Source organism: Stegastes partitus, unplaced genomic scaffold (genome assembly GCF_000690725.1).
Source record: "Stegastes partitus isolate 25-593 unplaced genomic scaffold, Stegastes_partitus-1.0.2 Scaffold783, whole genome shotgun sequence".
NCBI classification, from domain to species: Eukaryota; Metazoa; Chordata; class Actinopteri; family Pomacentridae; genus Stegastes; species Stegastes partitus.
The window spans coordinates 8784-31793 of NW_007578514.1; the positions used below are offsets into that span (position 1 = coordinate 8784).

The 23010-nt window shown below is 47.7% G+C and overlaps 4 protein-coding genes across 5 annotated transcripts in view; 2 read left to right on the forward strand and 2 right to left on the reverse strand.

The window, feature by feature from the left end:
• Nucleotides 1-5195, reverse strand: part of katnb1 (katanin p80 (WD repeat containing) subunit B 1) — a 13871-nt gene extending 8676 nt beyond the window's left edge. The window contains exons 1-7 of the mRNA XM_008292078.1: nucleotides 5093-5195; nucleotides 3126-3298; nucleotides 2005-2135; nucleotides 1640-1757; nucleotides 1452-1552; nucleotides 1295-1336; nucleotides 561-644 (exon numbers count right to left, since the gene is read on the reverse strand). Of these exons, the coding sequence (XP_008290300.1) occupies nucleotides 561-644; nucleotides 1295-1336; nucleotides 1452-1552; nucleotides 1640-1757; nucleotides 2005-2135; nucleotides 3126-3165 (516 nt within the window). The 5' untranslated portion in view covers nucleotides 3166-3298; nucleotides 5093-5195. The remainder of the gene's footprint in view (nucleotides 1-560; nucleotides 645-1294; nucleotides 1337-1451; nucleotides 1553-1639; nucleotides 1758-2004; nucleotides 2136-3125; nucleotides 3299-5092) is intronic.
• Nucleotides 5196-5925: 730 nt separating this feature from the next.
• On the forward strand, nucleotides 5926-10348 carry cog8 (component of oligomeric golgi complex 8). Its single transcript, XM_008292077.1, has 5 exons — nucleotides 5926-6539; nucleotides 7556-7763; nucleotides 8158-8976; nucleotides 9049-9217; nucleotides 9773-10348. Exons 1-5 carry the CDS (start codon nucleotides 6211-6213, stop codon nucleotides 10036-10038), a joined length of 1791 nt encoding a protein of 596 aa, XP_008290299.1. The 5' UTR covers nucleotides 5926-6210; the 3' UTR covers nucleotides 10039-10348.
• A 140-nt stretch (nucleotides 10349-10488) lies between these two features.
• Nucleotides 10489-18842, reverse strand: nob1 (NIN1 (RPN12) binding protein 1 homolog). Of its 2 annotated transcripts, XM_008292074.1 has the most exons (10): nucleotides 18769-18842; nucleotides 14749-14881; nucleotides 14517-14650; nucleotides 14360-14431; nucleotides 14115-14234; nucleotides 13857-13991; nucleotides 13125-13361; nucleotides 11904-12001; nucleotides 11345-11489; nucleotides 10489-11267 (listed from the first exon to the last, which is right to left on the reverse strand). In XM_008292074.1, the coding sequence occupies exons 1-10, from the start codon at nucleotides 18835-18837 to the stop codon at nucleotides 10998-11000; spliced, it is 1413 nt and encodes a 470-aa protein (XP_008290296.1). In that variant the 5' UTR covers nucleotides 18838-18842; the 3' UTR covers nucleotides 10489-10997. The 2 variants fall into 2 exon arrangements, with proteins under 2 accessions (XP_008290296.1, XP_008290297.1); XM_008292075.1 differs by lacking the exon at nucleotides 13857-13991.
• A 631-nt stretch (nucleotides 18843-19473) lies between these two features.
• The window catches only part of wdr59 (WD repeat domain 59), a 22288-nt gene continuing 18751 nt past the window's right edge, over nucleotides 19474-23010 (forward strand). Inside the window, 8 exon segments of the mRNA XM_008292081.1 lie at nucleotides 19474-19675; nucleotides 20490-20539; nucleotides 20815-20950; nucleotides 21105-21190; nucleotides 21777-21857; nucleotides 22034-22071; nucleotides 22526-22614; nucleotides 22731-22847. Of these exon segments, the coding sequence (XP_008290303.1) occupies nucleotides 19622-19675; nucleotides 20490-20539; nucleotides 20815-20950; nucleotides 21105-21190; nucleotides 21777-21857; nucleotides 22034-22071; nucleotides 22526-22614; nucleotides 22731-22847 (651 nt within the window). The 5' untranslated portion in view covers nucleotides 19474-19621.

The window sequence follows — 23010 nt, forward strand, 5'->3', positions numbered from 1 at the left end:
TGCTGACAGAGGACATGAACAGAACCAGGTCCAGTGTTCAGACTGAGACACCTGGATGGATGTAGAACTGATCTGGTGTCAGGTTCTAGCAGAACCCAGATGTGTTCTTCCTCCTAAATGTAAATAACAGTGTGTGGATGTTCTATGCCGGTACTGACAGGAGAACAGAGTGAGCAGGTTCCAGATGCAGCTCTGACTGCTCCTAAAAGCGGAGCAGAGTTTATTAGTGATGAAGTCAGAATATTTCATCTCTGCTTTGATGTTTCCTCCGTCAGGCTGTGGCTGTTAAAGGGTTCACAGGATGATTTATTTTAGCTCCTTTTAAAAAGCACTCCATGTGAACGCTGCATTCAGACGGAATTATGTGAAAACAACAAACTAATCCTTTAAAAGTCACGAGTCGACACTCAGGAGCTCAACAGCCTGAACATGGTCCGGTGTGTCTAACATCAGGGTTTCTCATGAAGCTTGACATGTTGTGATAATCGGCTCTATGGACACATGTGGTCCCAGTATGGATCTCTGACAGCAGCTGATCAATAGCTGTGATTAGTTTGTACCTTCACGGTGCAGTCGTCGCTCGCTGAGGCCAGCCACTTCCCATCCGGACTGAAGGCCAGACTCCTCACCGCCTCAGTGTGGCCCTGAAACACCAGCACACATTCAGCTGTAAGCCTCGGTTCTCCTGCTGGCAGGACACAGCGACGGCTTGGTTCATGTGATGAGAACCTCTCTACAACCTCGTTAGTTGGACCTTCATCACCATCCATCATGTTTAGAATGACTGGATTTGATTTAAACTACCTAAAATATTCTTGGTGTAAACATTCATCCGGTCCAACAGTCAGTGTTCAGGAGCTGAAGGCAGAACTTTGATGTTCCAGCATCAGTCACATGTAGATGATTACAGCTCCATCCCTCGTGTATCATCGTCATCATGTCATCTTTCTAGGCTATTACCTGTCACTATTACACCTATATTCTATTAGTTCTACTATGTGGAAGCAGAACTTGGACCTTCAGTCCAGTATCCACCACATTCAGCTCAATGTTTACCTAGTTTTCCTTCACTCATACATATTTCCTTAGTTTATCATCATTCTTGTGAATTATTTCAACTTTTCACTATCTTTCATGAGTTCTACAGCACAGAGGCAGAACTGGCCATTTGGACTAAATCTGAACCAGACAGGAACCTGCTGAGCCTCACTGTGTCTTCATGAAAAAGGCTTTACAGAAAACGTCTGTGGTCGGTGCCACCACATATCTGAAGCTAGAATCACAGAGTTCTTACGGAGAAGCTGAACACGTATCCTTTCCTCCGAACGTCCCACAGCTGACAGCAGCAACCGGGTCGCACGAACAGACGGGAAGAAGAAAGAAAGAGTCCATTAATGCAGAATATAACCAGAAACACACACACATGCTGAAGCTCACGGACACACAGCCACCTTGATGTTCATGTCCATGGAGCTGGAGGCGATGTACTCTCCAAACGGGTGGTAGCTCAGACTGGTGATGTTGGCTTTGTGTCCCATCAGAGTCCTTAGAACTGGAAGCAGAAGCAGCAGAGTCTCACTGACGGTGCTGATTTAGCTAAAACCCCTCATCAATAAAAAGACAACAAACCGGCTCTTACTCTTGGCAGCCTCCAGGTCCCAGACTCGGACCGAACCGGACTGAGATCCGGTGACGACCTGCTCGTCTGTCGAGTTGATCTCAACACACTCGACCGGGTTCTTGTGACCCGTCAGACTCTGAGAGGAGACGATTCACAACATAATCTGAGATCAAATGTGCTAATCTGTGCTCATCTGTCCTGCTGGTACTGGTGATGTGCCACCAATCAGATCGACTACAGAGACAGAGGAGGCTGCATCAGAACCAGAACACTGCACTTCATTTATTTAAAGGTGAATCCGCTATTAAAAATACCAATAACTGGAGAGATGCTGACTATGGGCCCAGTATGGGCCTGGCTGATGACCTGTGGACCCATCCTACCATGATGCAGTTGGCCTTGCTGATGCCCCAGATGTTGACGGTGCAGTCTTCTCCTCCGGTGGCCAGCAGGCGGCCAGAGCTTTTCGCCAGAGCCAAGCAGGAAACCATCTTGGAATGAGCCTCGAACTCATCTGTACGGCAACACAGGAGGAACACACTGAGTTAAAGCTGCCAGTCTGATGCAGCTATGAAGCTCTGATCATTCCAGTTGGCTCTGTCCTTTCTCCCTCGATCTGTGTTTTACTAAACAACAGCAGCCTGAGCAGCAGCTACACACTGCTCAGCTCAGGACCGGATCGACAGCCCTGACAGTGTTTTGCTGGATTATCCATTTCAGTGACGGTGCTCGTCTCCCTGTTACAGATGTTCCCCCCAAACTATCCTACAGTCAGAACTCTGAGGGAACTCTGAAGCTCCATCCTTCACTTTGATCTGCACAACATGACTGGTTTAAAGAAATGCAGAATGACAGCGAGGTGCAGCAGAACCTTATGTTCTGCAGAAGGGGATGATGAAGCCAGACGAGACCTGAACTGACCGACTGATGGACTGACAACATGTCTGGCGAGAGGCCAGCAGCAGAACTGGTCACGCTACGGATGTTCATGAGTAATCTGTTCATTGCTGTTAATTCACCAGATTAAAAACATAGTAAAGGACGATAAGACAAAGATCGTGAGGTCAGTAGATGTGCCATAGACCAGCTGCAGTACCTGGTTGTTCCACCAGGTGGAGCCTCTTCCTCTTTAGTCCTGTAGAGACCAGAGGAGGCGTCTACAGACTACAGCTCATGGTGGCAGCAGAGAGCATTGTGGGAGTTTGGCAGCAACGGGACCATGACAGAGACTCTGAGGAGGTTCAGGACCTCCAAGCAGAACTCTGGTTCTTAGATCACGCCAGAGTCTAGAAGGGCTGCGACCCTCATACTGACCGGTTGACAGAAACAGGCCATTTTAGCGGCTAATGCTACATATCAGATGATTAAATACTTTTGTTTTAACTTTAATAATAATACTAACAAGTGATTACTGATTGATAACACTGCCAACTCTCAGCTAAGAGCACGGTTTAAACTTCACTGTCCTCTCTGTGAAACTAGACTGAATCATGTTTGTACTCACGCAGTCGCCATGAGATCTTGGTTGTGCTGGCAGCTGCCATACTGGTCCCACTGGTCGCACTGGTCCCACTGGTGACACTGGCTGCTTTGTTTGAAGAACGGACCCCTGCCGAGGTTAGTTCATGAGGACAGACATCAGCCTCTCATTCACCGTCTGCTCTGAGCTGCTTCCACCTGCACGGACACAGAACCCGACCCCAGAGCAGATCATCCCGTCAGAGCAGATCAGAAACCACTGCAGGACGATCCGTCTCTCACTCATCCAGAGCTCACGCTGCCCTTCACTAAATCTGCTTCAGCTTCTCAAAATTAAAAGCAAAGAGCAGCACCTTGTGCCTGTGAGCCACACCGAGGCTGATGTGTGCTTTAATATGGTGACCATGTCTAGCTCTATGAGAACACTGGATTCTGCAGGTTCAGTGTTTTACAGCTGAGTTCTTGGAAACGTTCCTCAGACTTATCAGACAAAGCTGCAAAATCACCTTCTGCTTCGTCTGTGAAACCACTTTGTAAAGTCTGTTTTAAAGGTTCTACTTACATCAAGCTGGACTAAAGCCGCTGTTGTTCAGCTGTACATTACAGGATACTTCTGAAGCGTCTCAGACTCGTTGTTCATCTTTAGAGGAAACGACGATGGAGCCTGAGCTCAGCTGTTAGATGATCTAATGCAATCGTTTCTAGGTTTTCTTCTCCAAACGTGCAGGTACTTTATCACTCACACTTTGTCCATTTCTCTTTTAGTTCATACCAAACTGTGCAGAACTTTCCTGGAAATATCTGGTCATGCTCAACAGCAGCTGATTTTCAGGAAATTATGAGTTTTCCAAGAAACTATCTAGAAATAGAGAAGCTGTAAAACAAAGTGTGACCAAAGTAGTAAAAATACTCCATGACAAGGAAACGGTGTGTATTCCATGTACATGTTATATACTGTGGGACATTAACTGTTCATGCTTGGACTTCAACAATTAGTCGACTAATCGATTACCTGGTCAATCAATCCAAAACTACTTCAGTATTTTTGTTGTCACTTCATCCACCCTCGTGTTAACAAACTGTCATTGTGAATTAATGTGTTGTGGATTTGTCTGTTTGTTGTTTGGTCTCTAAAATGTCACAAAATGATGAAAAATGTGGATCACAGTTTCCTCACATGTCTGGTTTTGTCCAAAGATCTTCAATTTACAGTCAAAGAGGAAAGAAACCAGAAAACATTCACACTGAAGAAGCTGAAACCACAGAACTTAGACTGTCAGATGTTAATTGTACACACTGGATTGATTTTATTCACTTTACGTACTACCAGGAGAACGGTATCAGACTGGGCCTCTGTAGTAGCAGCTAAAAGTCTGAAATGACTTGGACCAGACTGAAGGCACAAACACTCCACCAGCTGATCTCTGAACACTTTTTCTTCTCATGAAGCTGCTCAGACTTCAGAAAGGCGCTGCTGCAGATCCAACACAGCCACCGTGGAGCAGCTTCTCATCCTGTTTCTATTCAGCTGTCCTTCACTCACAGCGCTTCACTGAGTTCATAAGCTGCTATTTTTCATTGTGCAGCACTTTGGTTCAGCTCTTGTTGTTTTTAAATGTGCGCTATGAATGAATGTGACCTGAGCTGACTTTATAGATGCTAACTGCGGCTAACTGAGAGCTAAGTTCATGTTTACTGATCTCATTAAGAAGATCCATTAAACTAATGATCTGAGCGTCATTCTAAGCAGCAGATTAACTCTCATTCAAACCAAAAGCCTTAAGTAAAACTATTGGTGAACCAGGTCAGCTTACTAAGTTATACTGCCGCCGACTAGTTCACTGGACTTCAAGTAACTAGTCGCAGGTGTTAAGCTAACTACCTAATTTAACTAGCACTAGCTAACGTTAGCTCAGTAGCGCCGTCGGTTAGCAGCTAATGAGCTCCGGTGCTCGTTCCAGTCCGCTCTCAGGCAGCTGCCCGTCGGTTTACCTCGGTGTGGCGGCTGCAGTGGATCATGTGAACCGGAGCACAGGTGACGGTTGAACCGTTAAACCGGTTGACTGGATGATAACGACCTGTTGACGGTCCGCTGCAGCTTAGCAACTGACACACGTCACTGCCGCTGACGTCACACAGGCCGTCTGTTTCTGCTCCAACTTTATTAACAAAAACAAACAAACAAACACAACAGAGGGAAAAATCTGTTGTTTTTTTTTCTTTTACTTTTTAAATAATCATTCTACCTTCTTACACTGTTCGGTTTGTATACACCCAGTTATTAGTTTTATTTTGTATTCTCAAGATTTTATGAATCATCTGTTTTATCTTACTGAAGCCCTTTGTAAATAAGATTTTGGAAAGTTCACAAAAAAGTTGTTGTTGTTGTTCTTCTTCTTCTTGTTATTATTATTATTACTATTATTATTTATTATTATTATGCCAGTTAGACAGACAGCAGTTAAATGTATTTGTGTTCCTGCATATTTACTGTAGATGGAAATAAGACAACTGCAACAACAACAACAACAACAACAACAACAACAACAACAATAAAAAGAGGGGAAAAATAGCTGCAGTGGAAGAAGTACAATTTACATGAATGTATTTATGCAAATGTGTCTTTATATGAACAATAAATAAGTAGAGGGATGTTATTTTTAAAATACATAAATAGCACAAAAGTTGTGTTAATATTTCTATAAATATTTGGAATTTAGCACAAATATTTACAAATAACAAGCTGCACAATATTTGAAAGATGTCTATAAAAATAAATATACAGAACATCAGTAAATATTTATATAACTATTTAGGAATATTTATTAAAATGAACACGAATCGATGAAAAGTCTGTAATAATCTGGACAGATTTCTGAAGCGTTACTGTGCAGTTCTGGTTCCGTCCTGCGGGGGCAGCAGACAGCCCTCCGCCCGTGTGTCTGCTGGAGATCTGTAGGAGAAGAAGAAGAACCAGGAAGTGGTTGTCAACAGTCCGGCTGGCAGCTCCGGGAACCTGCTTCCAGTCACAACACTGGACCGTTTTATTCCGGTTTCTGTGTGAACCGTGAATCACTGTAAACCGGAGTGAAGCCGACGGTCGGTCCAACATGGCGGCGGTGGACGTGGAGGACGAGAGCATCCTTGCGTCCATCTTTAAGGACAGCTTCCCGGACAGCTGGAGGGACAACCCGGACTTCGCGGCCTACCTGTCCGAGCTGAGCTCCTTCGGGGTGGAGAAGCTGAGCCGGGAGCCGGAGCGGCTGGCGGAGGAGCGGGCTCAGATCCTGCAGCAGACCCGGGAGCTGGCCTTCTCCAACTACCAGACCTTCATCCGCACCGCCGACTGCACCGAGCACATCTACCGGGACTTCGGCCGGGTGGAGAGCAGCGTGTCCCGGCTGCTCGACAAGCTGCCCGGCTTCGGAGAGAAGTGCAGGTCGGTGGAGGTACAGGAGTACAGAGTAGTGAGTAAAAGTACTGCGTTACAGGCAGTACTGAGGTACAGGAGTACAGAGTAGTGAGTAAAAGTACTGCGTTACAGGCAGTACTGAGGTACAGGTGCTATTACTACTGTGAAATACTCCAGTACAAGTACTGGTTTAAAGTTATTCCAGTACTAACAGTATTCATGTATTTATATATAAATATTTGGAAATAGCATTTACATGTTTGGAAATATTTACACAACATTCACAAATAATCGACAATATTTGTAAACATTTATATAAATATTTGGCTGCATTTGAAAACATTTACATAAATATTATTATTATGAATGTATTTGACATTAATAAATATTCAGGAGACAAATTTGCATGACTTTTGTAAATATTTACATATTTACCAACAGCTGTAAACATTTACACATAAATATTGAAACTATCTGTAAATGCTTATGTGACTGCATTTGGTTTTAATATTTACGTATAAATAGTAACAAATAATACAAATATTTGTCAGTGTCTGTAAACATTCAGCGACATGTTAAATAATTACAGGATAATATTTGGTCCTATCGGTAATAAATGTCTGGTAGCATTTGTAGGTATTTATTTGGTGAGATTTCTGAGCATCAGTACATAAATATTTGTAAAGAGCAACTAAATCCTGGTTAATTCTCTCCTATACTTTTAAACTCAGTTGTTTTTAGCTCCACATGCGTTTTATCTCTTATGAAGTTTGTAGTTTTATAAAAGCTCCTCTATGGATGAACGCTGCACAGGACAGACGTGTCTCTACCGCAAATAAGCCGCTGAAAAGGTACTTAAAGTTTATAAACTGGGTTTTTTTAGTAGTTTTATAGGGAGACGTGTGTAAACCTGTAACTGACGACCAATCAAAGCACCAAATCTTCACGTCTAAGAAGCTGAGGCACCAAGTATTTACAGTTCTGTCTCGCCAGCATGTCTGTTGTGTGAATACCAGCTGACGGACTGACGGCTGTGTGTTCAGGGGCTTCATGAAGGAGGCCGAGGAGATCGGAGCGAGCCGCCGCATGAACAGTCTCACGCTGAACCGACACACGGAGATCCTGGAGATCCTGGAGATCCCTCAGCTCATGGACACCTGCGTCCGCAACGGCTACTACGAGGAGGCTCTGGAGCTGGCAGCGTACGTCAAGAGGCTGGAGAAGAAGCACTCGGCGCTGCCCGTCATCCAGGTGAGTCCAACAAACAGACACACCTGGGACTTTGGGTTTGGACTGCTTTAGCTTCAGACAGTTTAGAGACTAAACAGTTCAGGATAACTCAGTATCAACCAACTCTGACCAAAGATTCCCCCCAGAACCTCCTCAGAACACCTGGTTCTGTATCTGCAGAACCTTTATCTACTGACCAGAGTTCTACCTTCAGACTGTGAATGTTCCAGAGGTCCAGGTCCTTGAAGTCCACAGAGGAGGGTCCAGATTGATCACTTTAATGGACTTTTTACTTTGATGGACAGCACAGCTGACAGACACATGAAGTTTTCTAAGCTTCAGTCCAACCTGAAGCCTGCTGAGCTCTGACCTTCTGACCTTTCACCCCCTGATCTGTGACCTCTGCTGTCTCCAGGGAATCGTGCGTGAAGTCCGTCAGTCGACTCAGCTGATGCTCAACCAGCTGCTGCAGCAGCTGCGCAGCAACTCCCAGCTTCCTGTCTGCCTGCGCGTGATTGGCTACCTGCGGCGGATGGATGTGTTCACGGAGGCGGAGCTTCGGGTGAAGTTCCTGCAGGCTCGCGGTACCTGGCTGACCTCCATCCTCGCCGCCATCCCCGAGGACGACGCCTACTTCCACATCACCAAAACCATCGAGGCGTGCCGGGTTCACTTGTTTGACATCATCACGCAGTACCGGGCCATCTTCTCCGACGAGGACCCGCTGGTGCCCCCTGCGGGCGGCCAGGTGAACGAGGGCGCCATCTTCCACGGCTGGGTGGTGCAGAAGGTGGCTGAGTTCCTGCAGACGCTGGACCGCGACCTGCAGCGCGGTGTGGGCGGCCGCCTCGACTCGCTGCTGGGTCAGTGCATGTACTTCGGGCTGTCCTTCAGCCGGGTCGGCGCCGACTTCCGCGGGCAGCTGGCGCCGATGTTCCAGCAGGTGGCGGCGGAGACGTTCCGCCGGGCGGTCCAGGAGGCCGTGGACAAGTTCCAGGAGGACATGAACCTGTACACGCTGATCGCGCTGCCCTCGGTTCTGGGCGGAACCATCCCCCCCGTGGCACCGAGCTCCCAGCCCGGCACCCTGCAGCCGCCAATGGCGCTGCTGGACTTCCAGCCGCTCGCCTGCTTCCTCAACAACATCCTGAGCGCCTTCAACGACCTGCGGCTCTGCTGCCCCGTCGGACTGGCCAAGGATGTGTCCGAGTGTCTGGAGGACGCCCTGAAGATGGTGAGCAGCCTCAGTGTTTTGCGACCCGGCGGGTCAGGAACCATGTGCTGAGACGTTGTTGTGTTTTGTCAGGTGACCCGGCAGATCCTGGTGTTCCACCGGGCCGAGGAGTCGGCCTTCAGCAGCAGAGAGAAGGAGCTCTTCGTCCAGTTCTGCTGCTCGTATGCCGAAGACCTGCTGCCGTTCCTGAACCGCTGCCTGCAGGTTCTGTTTCCTCCAGCACAGCTCGCACTCATCCTGGGTGAGGTTCTGCTCCGGTTCTGGCTCTGTTAGTTAGACTAGATGTGATCTAGTGTCTGTTTTCCTCCTTTAGCGTCACATTTAAACTAAAGCCAGTCTCAGAAACTGAACCAACAGAAGCTGGTGTTTTGGACTGAAAGTCATTTTCAGTTGCAGCTTTAACGTCTTCACGACCGACTCTGATCCAAAAGTTTAACTTCTCGCTACAGAAAGCTAATGAGGAAGAATTCAGATAATTGATTTGTTGTTTTTATCAAACGTGTGTTTCACAGAGATAAACCGTGATCAGTGAAAATAAGAATCAGAGACAAGTTCAAGAGAAAACTCAGGACCCTGACATTCATCCTGTGACCCTTCAGGGGTCCCGACCCTCATGTTGGGAACCAGGAACCTTGACTTCCTTTAAACTGCTTTTTCACATCACATCAGTTGTCAGATACAGTTATTGATTCGTTGATCACTGATTGATCATCAGTTCAGACAGAAACAAACACAACAGATTTATCATCAGCCTCCTCTCTCCTGATTGGCTGCTCCTGTCTCTGTCTCTCTGCAGGTGTTCCTGCGACTCACCTGCACAGGTACGGAGGTCTCGGCTGCGTCGACGTCGCCGCCATCCTGGAGCCTCTGGACTTTGTTCTTCCTGAGAAGGAAACTTTAGCGCTGGTGCCGGAGGTCGACGTCGCGGCAGAACTGAGCAGCTTGACGTTTGATACACAAATTGAAGAACCAGAACCGACCCGGTCCGATGCCAGAGACTCTGGAGGCGAAGCGACAGAGCCGAAGGAGGAGATTCAGGACGAAGAGTTTTCTTTGGAGTGAAAGAAGCTTCGTTTGGAACCAGAACATCTGAAGTTAAAACGTTTCTGTAAAGTCTGTGACGGGTTCGTTCAGAACCGCCGTCTCCCGTCTGATCATTTGTGTTAAAGGAGACGAAGCCGGTCATGAATCTGTTAAAGAGAAAACTGTCAGCAGGAGAGACTCAAAGACAGAAAACTGAGGATCAGTTAAATCGCTTCAATAAACATGAAACGTTTCCCAGACAGAAGAAGTTCTGTTGGCATCAGAACCAGAACATCTCTGATCATTGATTAATCTGAATCATTTTAAATAAAAACAGTCTGAACTCTGATTCAGTGTTTTCTTTCCTCCTCTGACAGTAAACTGAAGCTCTCTGGATGAAGCTACAGAGCTAATGCTAAGCTAACTGATTCGTCTGTTTGTAGCTCAGCTGAAGTGTTTCCATGTTGGACAATCAATCATTAAACTGAATGAAGCTGTCAAAGGTAACATTTATTGATTATTAATATAGATCCATTATATTGATGAACGTTTCACAGGTTCAGCACCGATCAGCTCCGATCAGCTCCGATCAGCACCGATCAGCTCCGATCAGCTCCGATCAGCTACGATCAGCTACGATCAGCTCCGATCAGTTCTGATCAGCTCCCGTCTCCAGATCACCCGTCAGTCCAACGCTGAGCTTCAGGTTTCAGCTCGTCTTCATGAAACGACCAGAAACCAGCTGCAGACAAACAAACGGTCAGACTACGGGACCAGAACCTCATCAATCTGCCGTCTGGTGTGAAAGCAGAAAGAAAAGGTGAATTTTATGGATAATATTTCTGGTTTAGCGTAATTTATTAATCCTTCAGTAACAGCGTCCGGTAGCTGCTTGTTGTGTCTCAGACGTCTGAGGGTCCTTGAACGCAGCAGTCGAGCTTCTTGAAGAACAACCGGTGGCGGGTGATGTGGAGGCTGACGGTGTGAAATCTGTGTCTTCACTTCTTCCTGACGAACTTCCTGCGGGCGGCGTTGGGGTTTTCCCGCCGCCTGCCGCCGCCGCTCTGCCCGTCTCTGATGTGCAGGTTGGCGGCTCGGCTGTAGATGTCGTTCTCGCAGAACGGCGACGCTCCGGCCACGTAGTCGGGGTTGAACACGTCGGTCTTCTGCCGAGCCTTCCTGGAGAGCCTCTGCTGGGGGAAGCGCTGGTCCTCCACCAGCTGCGGGTTGTTGGCGTGTTTCCCGCCGTGAGGCAGCGGCAGCGAGTGCTGCAACACAACCGCACGGTTACACAACAGCAGGTTCAACACAACGGGTCAGAATGTGGATCCAAAGCGTTTCTCACCCGCAGGCCTTTGGAGTTCAGGACTTTGGGGTTTCTGGAGAAGTGCATGTGCAGGCTGCCGTCCTCGTTGAGCGTCACCGCCAGCTTCTTCAGGGTTTGGTTCCCACAGTGAGGACAGAAGACTTTGTTCATGTTGCTGGTCGTCCTGGAAACAAAACAGTTTGTTGTTCCGTCAAACACTCGTCAACTCCAACCTGTGAAACCTTCAGGTCGGTGCTGAGCTGCACGCAGCCACATTAACACGGACAGCACCAGAACCAGCACTCTGAGCACAGATGTCCCTAACCCTAACACCCGACAGAGTTTAGTCCGAGTTCAATAAAAACCTGCAGCATCATCATCTGGTTCTAACTGATCCCTGACATGGAGACAGAACCATCAGGTCCAACAGCAGCTCAGACAGAAATCAGAAACAAACTGCTGCTGGACATCTGGACACTGAGCTGGACCGCTCGTCTACATGTCGTGTTTTCATTCTCCTGTATTCTGTGTGACGGACCGTAGAGCCCAGACATCGGCGGTGCCATGAAGCGGTGGCGCTGCGTGTCGTCTGACTCACCTGAAGCAGGCGTGACACCTCAGGATGTAGCTCCTCGCCTGTTTGATCACCATCCCGTTCACCGACAGCACGTGGAGTCCGATCTGGATGAGAACGTTCTGGAAACAGGAGGAGACCGGTCTTCTCATCATCAACAGTCTACTTCACTGATAATCAGCAGCATCATCAATCAATAATCGATTAATCAAAGACACGACATCATTGTGTGTCCTGATGCAGCTGCTGTGGACGCAGTCACATGACCTAAACGCTTCAGCACGTCTATAAACGAGTTCTGGTTGGAGGTCATGAACCTCCTCAGAGTCTCTGTTGCTGCTGAACTCCCACAATGCTCTCTGCTGCCACCACCAGCTGCATGAAGTTGAAGATGAATATATCTGATGCCTGTTATCACATCTGAGGAACTACGAAAGATAAAACCTGAAACGTTCTCTGGTGCTTCTCATCATGTCACTGATCCAGAGACAGTCGATCAGTAATCTGATTACAAACATAGAATAGAATGAAAGCTTTGATAAACCTGCTCAACCAGGTCAGAAATACTAAACATTAAAGTATTCTGTGTTTAGTTCTGTGTTCGTGAGACCTGCAGCTACATGAGGATCAGAGAACGTCACGAGTTCACTTCTGAAGCATCACTGGTTTGTGTTCATGAGCTCAAAGATGGAACTTTTAATTACAGCTTCACTTTTCATCTGCCCCATAATCAGATGATTGATCGACTGTCCAGTGTTATATTATATATTATAATAATGCGTGGCATGATGAGAACAACAGAGAACATTTCAGGTTTCATCTGTAATAGTTCCTCAGATGTTCTCCTTCAAACAGCTGAAAAATTTGTGAGAAAAAACCTGCTGGAGGCGGATTTTTAATGGAGTTCATCTACAGAAGTGTTTTTATATGGAGCTGAAGTTTCACAAGTACAGTCGTGACTCCATGACACTAAACATAAAACCTTCTTCTATGTGGGATATCAAGGCTGTGGGATTGTCCAGACGGAGGTCCAGATACGAGGAGGGCTTGATGCTGGAAGGATCATTAGTTGTTCATTATTGTTCATAGTTGTTATAAGAACTAGTAGTTCTGGTCCCAACAGAACGTTCTGCTCTCTGGATGTTCAATTAATGACGATTATCGGGTCATGACTGTACGTCCATCAACAGTAAACGTGAACAGTTCATGCTGCTGAACCAGAACTCTGTCGCGGCCGTCCGGTACCTGCATGGCGAAGTCGGTGGTCAGACACCCGACTGTGACATCAGCCGGAGCCGTCCAATCAGCAGAGTCCATCTTCAGCTGCCGGATGTTGCTGGGCGTGATCCAGCCTCCTCCATCGTCTTCATCCTCCTCCTCCTCGGGCTCGTTCTCTTTGTCCTCGTCGTCTGATTGGTCGTCTGGTTGCTGCGCCCCCTGCTCTGCCCGTGAGGAGTCCGACAGCGAGGCTCCGCCTTCATCCTGCAGACACCATCATCATCATCATCATCATCATCATCATCATCATCCTCACCACCATCATCATCATCATCATCATCATCATCATCATCACCTTCATCATCATCATCATCATCACAGGCTGCCTGTTGGCGCTGACTTTGTGTTTTTCTACTGAACTGATGAGAACAAACGGAGTCGCTGCTCATTTATGAACCTGCTCCAGTCTCACCTCCAGGTTGGACTCGCTGGATTCTGTCTCTGTTATAATACTTTTATTCCCACATAAAACCAGAGAACTGAATGGACCCGTTTCCGTCTAAATGCAGATGTTAGGAAAGGAAACGAGGAAACGAGGAGACATGACAGGTAAAGATGAGAGCCGTCTGAATCAGGACAAAGATCGGACCTGAACCTGATGATCAGACTGATCAATAATGGATCTATGATGAAGCTATGACACCCCTGAGCAGAACCGGATCGATCAAACAGGACCGACTGGGCGGCTGCCAGACTCACCAGTAAACCCAGCAGGTCGTCGTCGATGGTCGGCACCGGTTCTCTCCAGAACTGGAAGCTGTTGAACTCTTCAGCAGCCGTCCGAGTGTTGTTCTGTTTCTGTTGGTTGGTGGGTTTTAAAACGTCCACTGGACCCTGAAGGCAGCAGAAGAAGCTGTCAGACGACAAACGGGCCTGAAGGGACAAACACAGCCCGCAAACACCCCAGGGCGGAACAAAGTCCAAAATCGGCTGGTTCCAGTTTGTTGCTGAACTCACCAGTAAACCCAGCAGGTCGTCGTCGAGGCTCGGCACCGGTTCTCTCCAGAACTGGAAGCTGTTGAACTGTTCTCGGTCGGGCGTCTCCGTCGGCCGGATGTTTGGACTCTCAGCCGGTTTCTGAAGACACAAAAACAAACTGAAGATTCAGGTTCTGTCCAGGAACACCTGGCAGGTAAACAAGTAAACATGTAAACAGGTAAACAGGTGACGAGTTAAACAGGTGAACAGGTCCAGGTTCTCACCTTGGAGGGCAAGTGGAACCCTGCGACGTTGACGGGCGTCTCCGGGTGGCGCTGAGTGCTCTGGATGTTCACCTGGAACACAGAACAGCACCTGAGCCAGCTGCTCTCACACAGGTAACAGGATCACTAGAGTCTGATTATCAGGTTCTGCAGGTACCTTCACCTCCGGCTCCGTCTTCAGGTTCTGCGAGCCGACGTGTTCTAGGTGCAGCTGGTAGGTCAGAGCCAGAACCTTGATGTCCGTCGCTGACAGACTCGGATAATCTCCGGTCTTCTTCGAGAACTCTGTGACTGAGAACCGGCGAGAACGTCAGAGATGAACATGAATGGGTTTGGTTGTGTCGAAACACATCTTAGTGACAGGTTCTGGTTCTGTTCAGGTTAGTTACCATGTCTGATGTGTTCTGGACTGGGCTCCTTGAAGGTCAGCTGGTACGGCAGGAACGCGAGGCTCCTTCTGGTCGGTCTGTCTCTGATCTCGTCCACCACGTCTTTGAGGGTGTAGATGTTCCTGCCGATGTCCTGCAGAGCAAAGAACCAGGTGGTTAGTCTGGACCTGGTTCTAACANTTCCTTCTGGGTGAATAAAGTTTATCACAGTAATGAAGCCTGATGAAGTCCGTCTGACCCGTATTGACCCGTTGTGTTGCTGTTCAGGCTCCAAGGACTTCCAGCTGGTGACGTGGTCCAGAGACCAGACTCTGAGGATCTGGAGAGTCGACCCTCAGCTGCAGAAGGTCAGCAGGAAGCTCGCTGTGACATCACGCCCACCGGCCTCTCTGATTGGCTCACACTGTTGTTGTTGTCGTTGTTGTGTAGCTGTGTGTCAGCGACATGGTGGAGGAGCTGATGGAGGGGATGTCACTCACCGTGGAGACGGAAAAATCTCTGACCAATCAGGAGCCTGAAGGCCAACATGGTGGAGGGACGGCCGCAGAGATCCTGCAGGGTGAGACAGAACCACTAGAACCGCAACAGAACCACTACAGAACCACTAAAGGACCACTACAGAACCGCAACAGAACCACTAAAGAACCACTAAAGAACCACTATAGAACCACTACAGAACCACTACAGAGCAACAGAACCACTATAGAACCACTACAGAACCGCAACAGAACCACTATAGAACCACTACAGAACAACAGAACCAGTACAGAACCTTCAGAGCCTCTTCAGGGAGCAGACGTAGTCGTAGAGCTGCTTCTTTGTTCACTTTAAGCTGCAAATGCATCGTGTGGCTGAAGGATGAAACCAACCAGCAGAGACGATGTTTTCTGTTGTTTCATCACGTCTTCAGCTGATTGTCTCGTTAATTCCTCCAGATTTAATCCATTCAACAAAATCAGCCACAAACCTGCTGGAAAAAGGATGAATGACTGTAAAACATTTAACTCTGTTTCGACTTGATTCATCTTCAGTAAAAGGAAAATCAGACTTTAATAATAATCTAATCCTGGTTTAACTCTGGTCTCCTGGATCGAACACTTTGGTCTCATGTGTCTGAGTTCTGATGAAGAGAGAAAAGAGAACCAGCAGCTCAGAGACACAGTTTGTGTTTATTATGTTGAACAAAACTGAATCTTTTGTGTTTTAAATAATAAACTGTTGACATCAGTTTGACTTGCGCTCAAAATAACGGAAACTTTGTACATTTATAATAATGATAAAACTTTGGACTCTTTCTCGGTTTATTTGGACCTTTTAAGAGCCGATAGAACCTTAAAAAGGCCTCAAAGGTGTTCTGTTCAGTCTGTCACCTGTTCGGGTCGTTGCCTTGACGACAGTGGTCCATGTTCAGTAAACCGGTCCCACGCAGCAGCACCTCTTCATCACGGTGAGAGTTTGTAAAACATGGGTCCAGTCTGACGCTGGTTCTGGTTCCCTCAGATCACGACGGGTCTCTGAGCTCGGCAGGACGCCACGACTCGGCGGCAGGTTCTGGACTCGCTCAGACGCTGCAGCAGGAGTTCTCGTTGGTCAACCTGCAGATCAGAAACGTCAACGTGGAGGTGAGTCTTCAGCAGAAGATCAGGACCCGTAATCACACCCTGGTTAGAGGAGTTACAAGATTCAGGTCCTGGAGGGAAGTAAACGTCCTTCATTATGAAATAAAGTTGAGCAGCAGCACGTCAGTGGATTCACAGCATCAGACATCAAAGATCTGAGAACGGAGTCTGTGCAGCTGCATCTGTGAAACAGTGAGATGATCTGATAAAGACAGACTCTCTGCTCCGTCAGTAGTTATAAAAACAGGAAGTGATGTTGCACACGGCTGAGTGTACGTGACCAGAACAGACCAACCAGCTGGATGTAGATAGATACGGTGTCGCCGTGTCCAGGGTGAGTAGATGACACTAGATGAAGCTGCTGGCTGACTCTCAGACAAAAAGCATCAAATCCTCCGTAAACTCACTTCGGGTGACTTTCTTTGTGTTAATCTGGTTTTTCTGAACCTTCTAAGAAGCTACAGAAGTTCAGGAATCAGCACCAGTCCCTGTGATCACGACTCCTACATTTATAAAGACGTTCCTTGATGCCGGCTGGACTCTGAAACCCTCCTGATCTGGTTTGTTTCCTGCAGATGGACGCCATGAACCGGAGCTGTGTGGTCTCGGCCCACTTCGGCAGCCATCAGGTTCACCTGGTCGTCAAGTTTCCGGCTCAGTATCCCAACAACGCCGCGCCCAGCTTCCAGTTCGTCTCCCCGACAACCATCCCCTCCGCCATGAAGACCAAGATCCAGAAGGTACCTGAACGCACCGCGACACACTGAATGCGAGCAGCGCCGGTGCACAGGGACAGGAAGTGATGGTTCTGACCATTAGCTCAGTGTGTGTGTTGTGCAGCCCAGTGGACCGGCAGCTGTACCGTCCAGTCTGACTTCCTGAGGGTGGAGCTTTACTCTGTAACGGACTCTCTGTGTTCAGATCCTCAGAGATACGTCTCTCCAGAAGGTGAAGAGGAACCAGAACTGTTTGGAGCCTTGTGTCCGACAGCTGGTGTCCTGTCTGGAGTCCGATATGGTGAGAAACCCAGAACCAGAACCAGAGCCTGGTCAGTCTGTAGTGAACCTAACTGATATTTAACTTCACTTCTTCTCGTCACACTGTGATGACCGTCTCTGCTGTAGCGCCTCCTTCTGAACAAACCTGACGGTGCAGCTCTGTGACTGTAATGAACACTGCAGCCTGCGGGAGGCGCTAACACACAGTTCTGTCTCTCAGACGCAGGAGGACAGTCCGGCCTCCGGGCCCTTCGTCCTGTCCAACCCCGTCACGCCGGCGCTGCAGGCGTTTCCTCGGGTCACCAACACCTACGGGTCCTACCAGGTAACCAGCTGTGACGTCTGACAGGCAGACTTCTGAACGACAAGCTGGAAACAAACGTCCTCCTGCTGTCTTTGTCTTCAGGACGCCAACATCCCGTTCCCTCGTACGTCCGGCGCTCGTTTCTGTGGCACCGGCTGCCTGGTTTACTTCACCCGACCAATCACGATGCACCGCTCGGTCCCGCCCACAGAGCCCACACCCAGGTAAGAACACACCTAGAGATCTAGAGCAACAGGTCCTCCAGGTGAGGGCTGATCAGAATGTAGCCTCCATCAGGGTCAGAGCCGCTCTGCTCCCAGAGCTCCTGCAGCACTTTGACCCTCAAGTCCTGATCTGGAACCACGTCGGCTCCACCTGGGACCAACCTGCTGGACCGAGTCCAGACAGATCCAACTCTGTGCTGGCAGTCTGACCCTGGGAAACAAACTCATGGTAACAACCGTGTGAATGTTCAAGAAAACAGATCATCCACAAAAGAAAAACAACTGACGCAAAGTTGATGATGACGACTCAAAATGTGTCTAAAATGACTTGAAACCGTCCAAAATGACTCAACGATGTCCACTCTGACTCGAGACTTGTCCCAATATNGACCTGGTTCTAACACCAGACAGGTTCTAACATCGGGAACCTTCCTGCTGAGCAGCACTTGGTTCCGTCGGGCTGATTCGGGTTTTGATGTGTTCACTGTCCTCGGTTCCGGTTTTAACACTTTCACTAATCAGAGAGTAAATTAAAAAGGCTGATGACGTCACTGTTTGGGTCTCCATCCAGAGACGCGTTTCCGGTTCGACCTAAAAACAGCCGCTGTACGTCTGGACACACCTGGACTGGTTCACCTGTAGGACCGGAACTCGTCTAAAGGTTCGGGTTGGTTTGATCTGGAGGTAACAACTGAAGCAGGAGTGATTCGGCCGTTGACCGTCTGACGCTCCACCTGCGGCGGAACCTCCGTCAGCGGCCGCTCACCTGTCGGACCTGTGACCGCCGCTCACCTGTCGGACCTGTGACCGCCGCTCACCTGTCGGACCTGTGACCGCCGCCCACCTGCTCGGCCGGCGGCCGGACGGAGACTCACCTGGAGAGGAGCTTTCTTTAAAAACGCTCCTGCGTCCGCGACAACATGCTCCACCAGGGCGGGCGCCATCTTGGGTTATTGACCAACTCCTGCAGCGGCCAATCAAAAGACAGGAAATGGTCCCGTGACACGTGGAGCTCTTGAACGCATCATTCTGTCGGAAATTTGACAACTCGGTTAACTCCGGGCTTTAACAGCTGATTTATGTCGAACTTGTACTGAAGCTGAACGTCTGAAACGTTCACTGTGTTTAATCTGACAACGGGCTGCTTTAAACATGTAGGTATATATATTTAACTCTTATTATAATTATTAGTTTATAAATTAAAGATAAAATCTAGAAATTACGAGTTGAACTGAAATGAAACAAAAAGCTCTGTTATTTTAAAAAGCTAATTATGGAATAAACAGAATATTAAATGTTTTCAACATACAATCTGTTGAAATTAAAATTCTGTTACAGGAATTAAAAACAACAACTCGATGATGAGGTCTGTTTGATTTAAAAAATCTACATTTGAATTAAACATATGATCAGAGTTAGAAGTTATGAGATGAAATCAAGCACAAAAATGAAAACTTATCAGCTTTTAGAGTCCATGAATCTAAAAGATGAAACAAAAAAACGATCTAACTGAATGATAAAATGAATATTAAACATAAAATATCAAAGTTAATTCATGTAAATATCTCAAATAAAAGTCATGTTTGTTCTGTCTGAGTGTTTCAGGACTTCAGGCTCCAGTTTTCAGTGTTTATTTGAGAATCTCTCGTTTCTCGGTTTTCCCGCCGCCCCTGAACGCAGCCTGACGTCACTCTGGGTCACGTGGTGTTTGTTGACGGTAGAGGGAAGATGGCGGCCCGGTGGAGCAGCGAGAATGTGGTGGTGGAGTTTCGGGACGCTCAGGTAAAGCGCAGCGTTCAGGCGGAACCGAGACCCGAAAAGTCCCGGAAAAGTCCGAACTGCAGCTCAGACCGAGTTCGGACCGGAAGTCCCAGTTCGACCGACGTCTGTCGCGATTAACCGACTAACGTTGATCACAGGATCATCGGCTCAGCTGGTTCTGCTGCTTTGGAGGGTTTAGTTCTGATCCATTAGTGGAAAACAACAAACAAACAAATAAACAATGACGTCAGAGCTGCTTCAGAGGAAAACTGATAAAGTGCAGCTGCCGTTTGATCAATCGATCAGTGGATCAATAGATGATCAATCAGCAGCAGCTGACTTTCACATGATTGTTTAATTCGCTTCTTGCTTCCACGTGACAGTGAACGCAACACAAAACAAGACATTTAGATGAACAATAAATCCTCACAGCAGAACCTGAACGCATCACGATGCGATCGATTATTGATCTACCTTCAAAAGTCACCCTGAGCACCGACTGATCAATTTTCTGGTAACTTCATGAGACTCATGTGATTTATCAGGATTTTAAATCATCTTAAATCACGTTGGATTAAAACTTATTCACAACCACTGAGCTGCTGCAGCAACAGCTGATCAATAAGACATCCGATCAGCTGATCAGTGATCAATCAGCTGATCAGTGAACAGTCAGCTGTTCAGTGATCAATCGGCTGTTCAGTGATCAATCAGCTGTTCAGTGATCAATCAGCTGATCAGTGATCAATCAGCTGATCAGTGATCGATCAGCTGGGATGAAGGTTAAACACACGTGTGGGGAGAAAATGTTAAACACAAACCGTTTGTGTTTCAGGCCACGGCCATGTCTGTGGACTGTCTGGGCTCCAACGCTGTGCTGTCCGGGTAAGTTCAGGGCACCTGAACGCACCACAGGTTCAGGTTCTGTTACCTGAGTGAGAACCGTGAGAAGGAAAGTCCGGTTCTGGTCTCATGTGAAAGATAAAAGTCAAAGTCATGAGAAAGAGATCAAACGTATAATTAAAAAGTTAAATGACGAGATTAAAAGTCCAGGTTTTGATTCGTTTGGTTAAATTCTGACATGAGTCCAGATGAGCAGCTCGCTGTGAGAAAAGAAGTCCAGGTTTTGGTTCCTCTGACCTTCCTCCGGTCCTCTGCAGGCGGCGGTTCCTCTACATGGTGAACCTCGAGGCTCCTTCAGAACCGCCCAAAAAAATCGGCCGTCACAGCAAATGGGACGTAGGGACGGTCCAGTGGAACCCGCACAGAACCGAGGCCCACGTGTTCGCCGCCTCGGTGAGAAATGCGACCAACCAGGAACCCGAGGAGCTAAACCAGACATGTTTAAACCAGACTGTGGAGTTTATGACCCGTTTATCATCAAGTTAACAGTCAGACGGGAACAACTGGACCCGCTGACAGAGTTTCTGTTCGTGTTTGTGTTCGTCAGAGCAACCAGCGGGTCGACCTGTACTCGTGGAGGGACGGTTGTGGAGAAGCTCACACCTCGCTGCAGGGTCACACCCGGGTCATCAGGTAACACCGGACAGAAAACAAACGCCCCCAAACACAGAGCAGACTCACTGTGATGCGTTCAGGGACTGATGCTGAAAAAACAGGCAGAAAAGTTAAAAAATTTGATCCACCGGGTTCAAGCTGTGACGGAGAGACAGGAGAGCTGAAACGATGCCAGAAAGTCTCAACGTTTGATTTAAAAAAAGCCAAATATTTGTGTTTAATTTATGTGAAGTTTTATAAGAACTGAGGTCCAGCAGATTACTGACGTCAGAGCTACGACACAAAGGCTTCGTTATGAGATGAAGGAATGCAGGAATTAATTTATATTTATTGTGTCGATATGACCATGAAAGTGTTACGAGAAAAAAACCCATTTAGGTTTATTGTGCCACAATAGTTGAGATTAAAAGTGTAAATTATAACAAAGTGATTATAACACGGAGGTGAAAGTGTTCGAGTGTGATTTAGGGTCTGAAAACTGATGAAACAATTATTAGAAATAAAAGAATATGACATCATGTACAAGTTCAGGGACAGACTGCGACGCGTTCAGGGACCGTCTGTGATGCGTTCAGGGACTGACTGCTGTGTGTTGTGTCCTCAGTGATCTGGACTGGTCCTGGTTCGAACCGGAGCTTCTGGTCACCAGCTCGGTGGACACCTACATCTACATCTGGGACACGAGGTGAGAATAAACGGACGAACATGAATAAATGATGCTGCAGGAGACGATGTGTTTAAAGAAAACTAATCACCGTCACGCCACAGAGTCCTGCAGACGTTATGAACATGTAGATCAAATGTGCAACACAACAAAACCAAGAAGAGCGCTGATTAAAACGATGTCTTCTGACTCCACAGAGACACTCGGAAGCCGACGGTGGCTCTGTCGGCTGTCGGTGAGTCCTGAAGGAACAAACACAGATTTACTCCTGAAATCATCAGTTTTCAGATTGAATACTCGTCCTGATACGTTCGCTTTGACGGATCTGAACCTGAGATCATCAAAACATTCTGACTGCAGCTGTGAGCGATGCATTCAGGGAAACTCAGACATCGCAGAGCTTCAGTTGAGGAGGTTCAAATACACACTGAGGTTTGGACTCACTCATACAGACATGTTTGTCTTCTGGACGACGCCTCCTCAGCGCTTCTCTGCAGAAAACCACAAATGTCAGATGTCCGAGTGTCCCTGAATGCACCGCTCCTGTTTTTAAGTGTAACTCTGACTGATGACTCGTCAAAGCGGCGCTGCAGCGACGGACCTTCACGTCCAGAAGCTGTCGGCGGTTTGTTGGTTGTCAGAGACGTGGAGATGGTCTGGAGGTAACTTCTGTCTCCGTCCTCCTCCAGCCGGAGCGTCTCAGGTCAAGTGGAACCGCAAGAACCAGAACCTGCTGGCGTCCAGCCACGACGGAGACGTCCGGATCTGGGACAGAAGAGTGAGAACCTCCTGAAAGCTGCTCGGTGCAGGACCCAGGTGTGTCTGTTGTGTTGCCGTGCTGATCAGTGTGTCTGTTGTGTGTCTGTTGTGTGTCTGTTGTGTGTCTGTGAGCAGAAGCCGAACACAGCAGCTGAATACGTCGCTGCTCATCTGTCCAAGATCCACGGCCTGGACTGGCATCCGGACAACGAGTTCATCCTGGCAACGTCCAGCCAGGACAACTCAGTGAGGGTGAGACACACGCACAACGCTACACAACATAACACAACGCTACACATCGCTACACAACATAACACAACGCTACACAACACAACGCTACACATCACAACACATCGCTACACATCATAACACAATGCTACACAACGCTACACAACTTAACACAACGCTACACAAC

Excerpts from the sequence above, each read along its gene's own strand:
- cog8 (XM_008292077.1), top strand. The coding sequence starts at position 6,211 with ATGGCGGCGGTGGACGTGGAGGACGAGAGCATCCTTGCGTCCATCTTT. Across the intron at positions 7,764-8,157 it reads CGGCGCTGCCCGTCATCCAG|GGAATCGTGCGTGAAGTCCG; the intron begins GTGAGTCCAACA and ends TGCTGTCTCCAG. Across the intron at positions 8,977-9,048 it reads TGGAGGACGCCCTGAAGATG|GTGACCCGGCAGATCCTGGT; the intron begins GTGAGCAGCCTC and ends GTGTTTTGTCAG.
- nob1 (XM_008292074.1), bottom strand. The coding sequence starts at position 18,837 with ATGGCGCCCGCCCTGGTGGAGCATGTTGTCGCGGACGCAGGAGCGTTT. Across the intron at positions 14,432-14,516 it reads AGACGGAGCCGGAGGTGAAG|GTGAACATCCAGAGCACTCA; the intron begins GTACCTGCAGAA and ends TCTGTGTTCCAG. Across the intron at positions 12,002-13,124 it reads CCACCGACTTCGCCATGCAG|AACGTTCTCATCCAGATCGG; the intron begins GTACCGGACGGC and ends TCCTGTTTCCAG.